Source organism: Molothrus aeneus, unplaced genomic scaffold (assembly GCF_037042795.1).
Source record: "Molothrus aeneus isolate 106 unplaced genomic scaffold, BPBGC_Maene_1.0 scaffold_30, whole genome shotgun sequence".
In the NCBI taxonomy this organism is placed as follows: Eukaryota; Metazoa; Chordata; class Aves; order Passeriformes; family Icteridae; genus Molothrus; species Molothrus aeneus.
The window spans coordinates 2,663,678-2,676,289 of record NW_027098964.1 but is presented as its reverse complement, the minus strand read 5'-3'; the positions used below and the strand labels follow the sequence as shown (position 1 = coordinate 2,676,289).

Below are 12,612 nucleotides of genomic sequence, written 5' to 3'. Positions count from 1 at the left end.
CGCGTTCAGGCTGCGGGGGGTGCGGGTGAGCGTGCAAGGTGTGCACACCTGGGCGGGGGTGGGGGGGCCGCGTGTGCAAGGCGGGTGCACGTGGGGAGGGGCGGGGGCGCGTGCCCAGGCGCGAGGGGCCGCTCACACCTGTGGGGGGGGGGGGGAAGGGGGGGTTGGGGCACGCGCGTGTGCAAGGGGGGCGTGTCCGTCACCTGCGCGAGGCCGCGCTCACACCGGGGGGGAAGGGGGGGGTTTGAGGGGGTCCTTTTGAGGGGGGGGGGGCTGGGGAGTCCCCGCACCCCTGGGTGCCCCCCCGGCCCCGCCCTGCCACGCCCCCCGCCCGTCTCCTCCCCGTGACCTTCAGGGGGACACGGGGGGGGGACACACGTGCCCCTCCCCCACCCACAGCCCCCCCCCGGGGGGGGTCTCAGAGGGTGGGGGGGAGGGGATCCCTCTGTAACCCCCCCCCCCATAGACCCCTCTGACCCCGTCCGGGGTGTCCCATGGGTCTGGGGGCTCCTCAGTTCTCCCAGAGCCCCCCCAAGTCCCCCCCCAGACCCCTCCCCCCCTTTATCAACAATCAGCGATCGATAATTGATTAATTAATTAATTAATGACCCCCCGGGGGGTACGGACACCCGTGGAGGGGGAGGGGGCGCTCCCGGGCCCGGGTCCCTCCCCCTGAGGGTCCCTGGGGGTCTCTGGGGTTCCCCCCCCCAGCCTGGGCCCCCCCACGGGATGGGGGTGGGGGGGGTCGCTGTCATTCCCCCCCCCCTTCCAGGTGCAGCAGTTAATGTGATTGGCTAATTATGCGCTGCATGTTAATGAGCCCCATTAGCCAACAAGGGGGGGGTGGTTATAAATAACCTGGGGGCTCATTTGCATAATGCCAGGGCCGGGGTTGCCGCGGTGACCGACCCCCCCCCTTCCCCCCCCCCCCATCACGGGGTTAATTAACGTGCTGATAACGAAGGGGGGGGGGGGGCCCTGCTTGCCCATCCCCCCATACCTGCCTGTCACCCCCCCTCCCCCCCTCCTTCCAGAGCCCCCCCTGATTGTGTTCCCCCCCCCCCACAGGTGCCTCCGGACCCCCCCGGCCAGGCCGACGCCGCCCGCTGGGGCCACCCATGTGGCTGTGAGAGGACGGGGGGTGGCCGGGCCCCCCAGGGCCCCCCCAGGGCCCCCCCAAAGCGCCCAGGCTCCGCAGCCAGCCCAGGCACCATGACCTGTCCGGCCGCCGAGGGACACCCGGCTCCCGGGGGCCGCCAAGAGACCAAAGCCCACCTGGGCTCCGTGGCCCACCCGGGCCCCCAGCACGGCTCCATGGCTCCTCAAGGCTCTGAGGGCCACCAAGAGACCAAAGCCCACCCGGGCTCCGTGGCCACCAGAGGATCCGTGGCCAGCTGGACCTCTGCGGTCAGCCAGGACCACCGAGAGACTAAGGCCCACCTGGGCTCTGTCACCCACCTGGGCTCTGTCGCCCACCTGGGCTCTGTCACCCACCTGGGCTTTGTGGCCGACCAAAACTTTGTGGGCAACCAGGACCACCCCCGAGCCCGGTGCTGGTGGTGGCTCCGTGGTGCTGTTGGACTCCAAGATCTCCCAAGGCTCTGAGGAGCACCTGGGGACTCGGGTCAGCCAGGCCTCTGTGACCCACCTGGCGTCTGTGGCCACCCAGGACCGCCTGGAGATGGAGGTGCATCAGGAATCCGTGGCCAACCGAGGTTCTGGGGGCAGCCAGGAGCACCCAGAGCCCGACATCAACGTCTCCTTGGACTCCAAGGTCAATCAGGGCTCCGTGGGTCATTTAAACCTGAAGGGCCACCAAGACCCTGCCCCCTCCCAGGCCTCCGAGGACCCCCAAGAGCCCAAGGTCACCCAGGGTCCTGTGGCCAACCAAAAGACCAAGGTCAACCAAAGCCCCATGGCCCCTCTAGAGGCCAAGGTCAACGAAGACCCCGTGGTGCGTTTAGACTTGGGGGTCCACCAAGCCCCTGTGGCCACCCTAGCCCCCGAGGACCCCCGAGCCCCCCTGGCCCACCCGGACAGCCAGGCTGACCAGGCCCTGGTGGCTCTCACAGACTGGGACGTCCACCAAGCCCCCGTGGCCAAGCACAGCCCCACGGACCCCCAAGAGACCGAGGTCAAGCCTGGCCCTCCGGACCCGAGGGTCCCCCTGGAGACCACGACCGAGGGACGCTGCCTGGGCGCCGAGTGCCACCAACCCCACGTGCCCACCTGGGCTGCCCCGGCCCCCCGCCCGTGCGCCCAAATCCCCTCGGGCGCCCGCCTGGGCCTCGTGCTGCTGACGCTGGGCTCCCTCCTGCTGCCCTGCGCCCGGGGCTCGGCGCTGGAGTTCGGGGGCGCGCCGGGGCAGTGGGCGCGCTACGGGCGGTGGGCGCCGGGCGCGGGGGGCCAGCTCAGCTTCCGCTTCAAGACCAACGTGACGCGGGCGCTGCTGCTCTACCTGGACGACGGCGGCAACTGTGACTTCCTGGAGCTGCTGGTGGCCGAGGGGCGGCTGCGGCTGCGCTTCGCCATCGCCTGCGCCGAGCCCGCCACGCTGGAGCCGCCGGCGCCGGTCAGCGACGGCCGCTGGCACGCGGTGCTGCTGACGCGGCAGGCGCGGCACGCGGCGCTGGCCGTGGACGGCGAGGCGCGGGCGGCCGCCGTGCGCTCCAAGCGGCCCGACATGGCCGTGGCCAGCGACCTCTTCGTCGGGGGGATCCCGCCCGACGTGCGGCTCTCGGCGCTGACGCTCAGCACCGTCAAGTACGAGCCGCCCTTCCGCGGGTGGGTGGCCGACCTGCGGGTGGGCGACGCGCCGGCCGCGCTGCTGGGCGCCCAGGGGGTCCGGGGTGACGGGGACGAGCGCTGCGCCCACCACCCGCCCTGCGCCCACGGCGGCCGCTGCACCCTGCGCCGTGGGGAGCCCCGCTGCGACTGCGCCGGCACCGGCCACCGCGGGCCCTTCTGCGAGGAAGGTGAGGGCGCAGCGAGGAAGGAGGGCAGGGGGTGAGGGAGGGGTGGGGTGGGCACAGAATCAGCTCGGGGGTCTCTCGCGCGTCCTTGTGTTTCTCCATGGTGTCACGGCGTTGGGCGCCTCCGTGTCTTGGGGTCATCGTGTCCTTGAGGGTTTCTCCATCTCTGTGGCATTGCTTGTCCTTCTGTTGTCACCTCCTTGTGTCTCTCCGTGGAGTGTTCATCCTCGTGGCTGTGTTTCTCCGTGTCCCCATGTCCTCGTGTCCTCCTTTATGGTGCTGGGTGGCTTTGTGTTTCTCCATCTCTGGTTTTGGGTGTCCTTGTGCTTCTCCGTGTCCTCTTGGCCTTGCACGTCCTCGTGTCATCGTGTCCTTCACATCCCCATGTCCTTCTGTCATCATGTCCCCCCATCCTCGTGTCATCGTGTCCTCCACATCCCCGTGTCCTCCTGGCATTCGGCCTTGGGTGCTCCTTGTCCCTCCATGACTTCCTGGTGTCCTCGTGTCATTTTGTCCTTGATCTCCTCCGTGGCTTTGTGTCCTCGTGGTGTTTGTTGTGTGTCCTTGTATCCTTCCAGTCCTCGTGGCACTGGACACACCCATGGCGTCTAACTGGTCATTGTCACAGTGTCCCCGTGTCACGGTGTCCTTATAGCACAGTGTCCTCGTGCCACTGTGCTCCCGTGTTCTTCCACCCTCGTGGGTTTCTGTGTCCCCTCTGTGTCCTCCTGGCATTGTGTCCTTGAGTTGCTCCGTGTCCTCATGTCCTCCTCATGTCACCCATCCTCGTGTCCCTCGATGTCCTCGTGTCCTCCTGGTGTCACGCGTCCCTCTGTCCTCTTGCCCTTGTGTCACCCCGTGTCCTTTCACACCACTGTGCATGTGCTTCTCCAGGTCATCGTGTCCTCCTCGTGTCACTCGTCCTCGTGTCCCCTGGTGTCCTCGTGTCCTCCTGCCATTTCTTGTGTCCTGGTGCCTCTCCTCACCCTTGAGATGTTGCACATCCACGCATGTCCCCCATGTCCCCCATGTCCTCTTGTCCCCGTGTCCTCACGTCCCTCCATGTCCTCTTGTCCCCCCCGGTGTCCTCAGTGTCCTCCCCCACCCCCATTTTGCACATCCCCGTGCCCTTGTGTGTCCTCGTGTGACACAGGTGACCCTCTGGGGGTGACAGGAGGGTTTGGGGACCCCCACCCATGGTGTCACCGGCCATGTTTACCCCTCCCGGTGTCCCCGCACGCCCCGGTGTCCCTGCCTGTCCCCACCCCCTGGCACGCCCCTGTGTGATGGCACGCCCTGCCGTGGGCTGGGTGTCCCCACAGTGACGGTGACAGCGCCAGCCGGGCGCGGCCCCGGGGGTCTCTTGTGCCATCCCGCCCTCGCACACGGGACCCGGGGACAACCACCAGTGTCACCGTGGTGACAGCATCCCCTGGTGTCACCGTGGTGACAGCATCCTCCGGGCGCGTTGCCAGTGCTGGTTGCCATGGCGCCGCCGGGGCTGGGTACCCGTTGCCATGGAGACGCCCGGGCCTGTCTCCCTGGCGACGGTTGTCACGGCACTGCCGGATGCTCCCGCCACGTCCTTGAGGGGGGACAGGAATGGGGGGGGCTGGAGGGGGACTGGGAGGGCCCTGGGGTGCTGTGGGGTGCCCCATGGGGTGCAGGGGCCCTATAAGGTGCCCTATGGGGTGCAGGGGATCTATAGGGTGCCCTTTTGGGTGCAGGGTCCCTATAGGGTGCCCTGTGGGGTCCATGGTGCCTGTGGGGTGCAGGCAGACCACTACCGGGCGTGCCATGGGGTGCTGGGTCCCTTTGGGGTTCTATGGGGCACCCTGTGGAGTGCTGAGTACCTGTGGGGTGCCCTATAGGGTGTAGGGTCCCTTTGGAGTGCCCTATAAGGTGCTGGGGTGCTATGGGGTGCCCTATAAGATGCTGGGTACCTGTGGGGTGCATTATAAGGTGCTGGGGTGCTATAGGGTGCTGTGGGGTGCCCTATAGGGTGCTGGGGTGCTATGGGGTGCCCTATAGGGTGCAGGGTCCCTTTGGGGTGCCCTATAAGGTGCTGAGGTTCTATGGGATGCCCTATAGGGTGCTGAGGTTCTATGGGATGCCCTATAGGGTGTGGGGTGCTATGGGGTGCCCTATGGGGTGCAGAGACCCTGTGGGGCACCATGAGGGATGCCAGGTGTGCACAGGGTGTGTAAATCCCCCCTCGGGGCGTGCAAACCCCTCCCCCCCCACCCCTCCCCCATTGTGCCCCGCCCCCAAGGTCAACCCGAGGTCACGGGGTGGGGTCACACTGGCGCGGTGGGGGGAGGGGCTTGGGGACACACCTGGGGGGTCCTGGGCACTAATGGCTCTGCCCCTCCCCCCCTGCTGCCCCCCCCGGGACCCCCAGAGGAAGAACCCGCGGTGGAAGGTGAGTGGGGGAGGGGATTTTGGGGGGAGGGGGATTTGGGGGAGGGGATTTGGGGGCGTGGCCGTGCAAAGCCCCGTGTGACGCCTGGGCTGGGCGGGGCCTGCCTCAGGTGTTGTGCAAAGGGGCGTGCCCGGATCCAGGTGTGCAAATCCCGGGGAAATCGGTTCACAGGGGGCGTGGCCTGTGCGGCAGAGGGCGCGGTTTATGCAAAATAGTGGCGAGGGGCGGGGCTTGGCGCTCGTGCGGAGCACGTGGCTCCCGTGACGCTCGCGCAGGGGGCGGAGCCAAGCGAGGGGCGGCACCCCGCAGCTCCCCGGCCATGACGTCACTCCCCTGGGGGCCCAATAGGATGGCGATATGCAAATGAAACCGGCACGGCCGAGCCAATGAAGCGTGTGTGACGGGGTGGGGGGGGGGGGGAGATATGCAAATTATAGCGGCGCCGGCAGCCAATGGGAAGAGGGAGCCATGAGGTTGCCGTGGATTGGCTGAGCTCAGTCCAAGGGGCGGGGCTTGCACGAGGGCTTGAAAGGGGCGGAGCGTTGTGTATTGGAGGGGGCGTGGCCAGCTCGAGGGGCGGGGCTTGCCCCCCACGTGCCCCGCACGAGGCTCCCGGGGTGGGGGAGGGTCCCCGCGCCAGGGGCGGCCCCGCCCCCCCGTGTCTCATCCCCTCCCCCACCCCCGGCTTTTCCCCGAAAAACCTCGGAAAAAGGGGAAAAACCCGCGGGAAAGCGGCGGGGGGGGAAAAAACCGGCAGGGGCGGCGCTTCCCGCGTGGCCCCGCCCCCCCCGCGCTTGTCCCCGCCCCCCGCCCCTCCCCCCCCGGCATCGCCCGATGCCGTCACAAGTTAAAGGAGGTTTAAGTTGTGACGGGGCCCCTCCCCCACCCGGGGCCCCTCCCCCTCCCCTCCCAACCCCCCCGGGGCCGCTCGGGCCTTTCGGTCATTTTGGGTTTTTTGGTTAAGTTTTAATTTTTTTAATTCTGATTTTTTTTTATGTTTGTATTTTTTAAATTAATTTCTCTTTCATTCCCATTTCCCCCTGTTTTTCCCATTTTGCCGCTTTTCCTTTACTATTTCCTTTTTTCCCCCCTTTTTTCTTTCACATTTCCCGTTACTTTGGCTTCTTCATGGTTTTTTAGTTTATTAGATTATTTTCCCTTTTTTATTAATAATTTTTCTTTTAATATTTTTCCTTTTCTCGTGATTTTCCCTTTTTTTTTATCATTTCCCCTTTTTTATGGATTTTCTACTCTTTAAGGTATTTCCCCTTTTTAAGTTATTTCCCAGTTCATTATTTTCCCTTTTTTTATTCTTCTCCATGTTAATTAATATCTTTCTCCTTTTATATCATTATCTCCTTCTAGAATTATTTTTCCTTTTAAAATTATTTTCCCTCTTTCAATAAATTTGGATATTTCCCCCTTTTATATCAGAGTTCTTTTTTCGCCTTCATTTTTTCCCTTCCCTTTGTTGGTCTTTTTCTTCTTTATTTTCCCTCTTTGATAATTTTCCCTTTTAGAATTATTTTAATTTCCCCCACTTTTTCCCCTTTATTTTTTTTTCCTTTTCTCTTTTCCCTTGTGCTGCTGACTTCCCCTTTTTATCAATTTCCTCCTTTCCCTTGCTTTGACCCTTTTCACTTTTTTCCTCTTTTTCCTCCCTTTCCCCGCTTTCATCCCTTTCCCTCCTTTCCTTCCTTTTCCTTTCTTCCTTTTTTCTATTTTTTCTATTTTCCCCCATTTCCCCCCTTTCTCTCATCCCCCTCCCTTTCATTTCCTTTCATTATTTTTATTTCCTCCCCCAATTTCCCATTTCCCTCTCCCCCCCCACCCCGAGTTTTACCACTTTCCCGTTTTTTCCCCCCAAAACTTTCCCTTTTCCCGCCACTTTTGCTTTCGTTCTCCCGCCCCTCCCCCACCTTTCCCACGCCCCTCCCCCTCCCCTCCCCTCCCCCCCAGGTCCCGCCCACCTGCGAGTCACCGGCCAAGGTAAAGACGCGCCCTCGGGCCCCTCCCCCACCCTCATCACCCTCATCATCCTCGCCCCTCCCCCACCCCCCCTCCCCCCATCCCCCCCCCCCATCGTGTCTGTGGCTCGTGCGACACGGGGGGAGGGGCGGCCGCCTCGCACGGGGACTGGGGGGGAGGGGAGGGGGGAGGGGGCGGGGCGGCCCCTCGTGCAAGGGGGGGGGGATGGGGGAGGGGCTGTGACCCCTTGCACGAGGGCCGGGGGGAGGGGTCCGGACCCCTCCCCCCACAGGAGGAGGGGCCAGGGGGTCCCTGCACGGGGTGGGGGAGGGGTCCTTGCACGAGGACCCAGGGTCCCCTTGCACCAACATGGGGGGGGGGTTGGGGAGTGCCTCCCCCTCAGGGGACACACCTGGGCACACCTGGGCACACCTGGGCCCTGCCCTGACACGCCCCTCCCCCAGGGCCCGCTGAGGTCGCCGAGGGGGGGCCCGGCCGCGGCGCCGGTGAGATCCAGCAAGCAGCGAAAGGTCAGTGAGGGTCAGCGGGACCCCCCCACCTGGGCACACCTGGGACCCCCAGAGTCACCTGGGACACCCCAGAACCTCCTAGGAACCCCCAGACCCCGCAACGCACACCTGGAACTCCCAAACCCCACACCTGGGCACACCTGAGACACCTCAGAACCTCCCAGGACCCCCAAACCCACAACGCACACCTGGGACTCCCCCCGAACCTCCCAGGAACCCCCAAACCCCACACCTGTGCACACCTGGGACACCCCAGGACTCAGGAACCTCAAACTCCACACCTGTGCACACCTGGGACACCCCAGGACTCAGGAACCTCAAACTCCACACCTGGGCACACCTGGGACACCCCAGAACCTCCCAGGAACCCCAAAACCCCACACCTATGCACACCTGGAACACCCCAGAACCTCCCATCACGACATCCCCACCACGATGTCCCCATGTAAGGTCTGCTACACGACCCCGCAGTGATGTCCCCACGGTGATGTCCCCACAGCAATGTCCCCATGGTGATGTCCTGGTGCCAGGTCCCTTGTGCAAGGTCCCCATCACAGTGTCCTCATGCTGAAGTCCCCATGGGCGTGTCCTCATTGCAATGTCCCCATGATGACGTCCTCATTGGAAAGTCCCCATTGATGTGTCCCTCGTGCCAGGTGCCCTCTGGGGTGTCCCTACCGCAATGTCCCCATCACAAGGTCCTTTTTGCGATGTCCCCATGATGATGTCCTCGTTGGAAAGTCCCCATGACAACATCCCTGGTTCATGGTCCCCATGATGATGTCCCCATGACGAGGTCCCCATCACAACATCCCCATCACAATGTCCCCATGGCAACATCTCCATGGCAACATCCTCATCACACCCCATCACAACATCCCTATGACAACATCCCCATGACAACGTTCCCATGACAGCGTCCCCACGACGTCCCCATCATAACATCCTCCTCATGACAATGTCCCCATGATAATGTCCCCATCACCATATCCCCATCACAACATCTCCATCACAATGTCCCCTTGACAATGTCTCCATGACAACGTCCCCAAACATAACATCTCCATGACAATGTTCCCATGACAAGGTCCCCATGACGTCCTCATCACAACATCCTCCCAATGACAACGTCCCCATCACAACGTCCCCATCACAATGTCCCCATCACAATGTCCCCATGACAAACATCCTCTTGACAACGTCCCCATCACAACGTCCCTGGGACAACATCCCCATGACACCGTCCCCATGTCAATGTCCCCACCACAACATCCCCATGACAATGACCCCATGACAATGTCCCCATCACAACCTCCCCATGCCCCCTCCTCATCACAGTCCCCCCACCCCCTTGCGCCATCTCCCACCAACCCCCCCCACACACACACCACACCCCCTTTGCCAACCTCCCCATCCAAGGTCCCCACACGGCGTCCCCGCTGTCCCCACCGCCAGGCCGCGCCGAGTATGTGGCCACGTTCCGGGGCAGCGAGTTCTTCTGCTACGACGTGTCGCGGTCGCCGGTGCAGAGCAGCGCGGACGAGCTGGCGCTGGCGTTCCGCACGCGGCAGCGCCACGGGCTCCTGCTGCACACCGGCCGTGCCGCCGACTTCCTCAACCTGTCGCTCAAGGCCGGCGCCGTGTGGCTCGTCATCAACCTGGGCGCCGGCGCCTTCGAGGCGCTGGTGGAGCCCGTCAACGGCAAGTTCCACGACGGCGGCTGGCACCACGTGCGCGTCACGCGCAACCTGCGGCAGGTACGGCGGGGAGGGCGCGGGAGGGGAGGGATGGACGGGGTGGGCGATCGCTCGAGGGGTCAGCTCGGGCAGCTCCCCAACTAGGAGTGATAGTTGGTTTGATCAGCTCCCCAACTGGGAGCACTGGGAGCACTGGGTGGCTCGGGCAGCTCCCCAACTGGGAGCACTGGGAGCCTTGGTCAACTCCCCAGCTGGGAGCACTGGGAGCACTGGGAGCCTTCAGCAGGTCCCCAGCTGGGAGTGATGGTTGGTTTGATCAGGTCCCCAACAGGGAGCACTGGGATCCTTGGTCAACTCCCCAATTGGGAGCACTGGGAGCACTGGGAGCAACGGTTGGCTTGGTCAACTCCCCAACTGGGAGCACTGGGAGCAATGGTTGGTTTCATCAGCTCCCCAACGGGGAGTGATGGTTGGCTTGATCAGCTCCCCAACTGGGAGCACTGGTTGCCTTGGTCAGCTCCCCAACTGGGAGCACTGGGATGGGACTCTTGGCCAACCACCCCAACTGGCACCACCGAGCATTTTGCTGAGCTCCCCAACTGGGAGCACTGGGAGCAATGGGCATCTTGGTCAACTGCCCAACTGGGAGCACTGGTTGTCTTGGCCAACCACCCGACCAGGAAATCCAGTTACCTTGATCAGCTCCCCAACTGGGAGCACTGGGAGCACTGGGCGTCTTCATCAACCACCCAACTGGGAGCACCAGTACCTTGACCAGCTCCCCAACTGGGAGCACTGGGTGTTTGGTTAAACTCGACAACTGGGCATACTGGGATCAATGGGTTCCTCAATCTCCTCCCCAACTGGGAGCACTGGTTGTGCTGGTCAACCACCCAGCTGGGGGTGATGGACACATTGGCCAACCACCCAACTGGGAGCACTGGGTGTCTTTATCAACCACCCAACTGGGAGCACTGGGTGTCTTTATCAACCACCCAACTGGGAGCACTGGGAGCACTGGGTGTCTTCATCAACCACCCAACTGGGAGCACCAGTACCTTGACCACCTCCCCAACTGGGAGCACTGGGAGCACTGGGTGTTTTGCTGGAACACTCAACTGGGAGCACTGGGTGTCTTGCTCGAGCACCCAACTGGGAGCACTGGGAGCACTGGAGATGCTGCTCCACCACCCCGCCGGCAGCACCGACCGCAGGACCTCTCTGTCCCCAACTGGGAGCACTGGTTCCATGGACCCTCCCAAACTGGGAGCACTGGACACACGACTGGGGGAGGGGTCTCTGCCCAACCCCCACAAGGGGGGTGACCGGTGGAGTTTCGGGGGTTCCCCCCCAACCCACCCCCCCCCTTTTTACTGACAACTTTCTGCTTCTCTCCCCCTCCCCTCCCCCAAGGTGGGCGCCGCCCCTCCCCCACCCCCACCCCCCCTCCTCGTGCCACGCCCCTCCCCCCTGTGTGTGCGCGTGCCACTAACACGCTTCCCCCTCCCCCCACCCCTCGGGGCCCCCCCCCACTAACCTCCCGCCCCCCACTAATCCTGGGGGGGCCCCCCCCTTTTAACAAAAACAACCCCAAACCACCCCCCAAGAAAAAAAAACCAAAAAAACCCAAAAACAACCCCAAAACCACCCCCAAAAATAATCCAAAAACAAAAACAAGAACGACCCCAAAAAAAAAAACCCCAAAAAAACCCCAAAAACAACCCCCCCCCAAAACGTCACGTTTGTGTTTTGTCCTTCTCTCGCCGCCAGCACGCAGGGATCGGACACGCTATGGTAAACAAACTGCATTACCTGGTAGTTATCACTCTATTGTTACTCCTTGGCTTCGCCGTGTGGCCCCGACTCCCAACCTTTTGGGGCCGATCCGGGGGATTTTGGGCAAAAAAAAAAAAAAAAAAATTTTCATCCGCCATCTCTGCAGGCCGAGCTTCGGCTGCGCCCCCTCCCGTCATGGCAAAATAAACGAGAGCTGGTTCTACCCCCCACCCTCCTCTTCCTCCCATCCCACCAAAAATCCTTCCTGAGGGGGCGGGTGGTGCTCGATGGGGGCAGAACCCATCTGCCGCCCCGTTTTTGGGGTGAGTTTTAGTGGTTTTGGGCAATTTTCGGCCGTCCGCCATCTTGTGGCTCCCTCGTGCCAAAATGAGCCGATTTCCCCCCCCAAAAAAATCCTTATCCGGGGTCAGGACAGTGATATTTTTTCTCAAGAGGGTTCAACTCCCGCTGTTTTGGGGTGAATTTGAGGGATTTAGGGCAATCTTCACCCGTCCGCCATCTTGTGGCGGAGCATCGCCTCCCCCATGCCAAAAATAGCTGATTTTCCCCCCAAAAAAATCCTTTTTGAGGGTGTGGTTTTGTCCATGAGGACAGTGTGGGGTCGCCCACCCGTTTTGGTGTGAATTAGGGAATTTTTTGGATTTTGGGTGATTGGATAAACCCAACACCTGCACATCCCCAGTGCCAAAACCGACTGATTTCCACTCAAAAAGGTCAGGCCAAGCTCAGAAGTTGCTGATTTTCCCCAAGGGGACGATGTGGGCTCCCACTCCACCATTTTGGGTTGAATTTTAGAAATTTTGGACATTTTTTTGCCCCAGACACCATCCAGGGCACAGCTGGAGCTCCCTGGTCCCCAAACCAGCCGTTTTCACCCCAAAACCCAGCCCGGGGTGGGCTCCTTTTCCCCCAGAAACTTTTATGGAGTCCCAGACCAAATTTTTGGGGTGATTTTCAGGGATTTGGAGCAATTTGATACCAATCCCACCCCCTGAAACAGCCAAGGCTCAGATTCTCCATCACTTCCCCCCAAAAACCCCAGCGTGGGTCAGGACGGAGCCCCCAGACGCCTCATTTTGGGGTGAATTCCTGGAATTTTGAACAATTTGCTCCCATCCTCTCCCTCGTGGCCAAGCACGGCTCCACAAGCCCCAAAACCACCCCAAAATTTGGGCTTCCCCCCAAAATGCACCTGTCACTCCCAGAGGGGCCGTGGGACCCCCACC

The 12,612-nt window shown here is 62.3% G+C and overlaps 1 protein-coding gene across 13 annotated transcripts in view; it reads left to right on the top strand.

Annotated features, from left to right (window-relative positions):
* Positions 1 to 12,612, top strand: part of NRXN2 (neurexin 2) — a 43,389-nt gene that overhangs the window by 2,043 nt on the left and 28,734 nt on the right. For 4 of the 13 annotated variants that reach the window (XM_066570311.1, XM_066570304.1, XM_066570307.1 and 1 more), the window contains exons 2-7: positions 1,069 to 2,975; positions 5,374 to 5,394; positions 7,354 to 7,383; positions 7,827 to 7,892; positions 9,348 to 9,649; positions 11,360 to 11,383. In XM_066570311.1, coding sequence (XP_066426408.1) covers positions 1,682 to 2,975; positions 5,374 to 5,394; positions 7,354 to 7,383; positions 7,827 to 7,892; positions 9,348 to 9,649; positions 11,360 to 11,383 — 1,737 coding nt within the window. In that variant the 5' untranslated portion in view covers positions 1,069 to 1,681. Of the gene's footprint in view, positions 1 to 1,068; positions 2,976 to 5,373; positions 5,395 to 7,353; positions 7,384 to 7,826; positions 7,893 to 9,347; positions 9,650 to 11,359; positions 11,405 to 12,612 lie in introns of all 13 variants that reach the window. The other 9 variants (XM_066570308.1, XM_066570301.1, XM_066570306.1 and 6 more) reach the window with 3 other exon arrangements.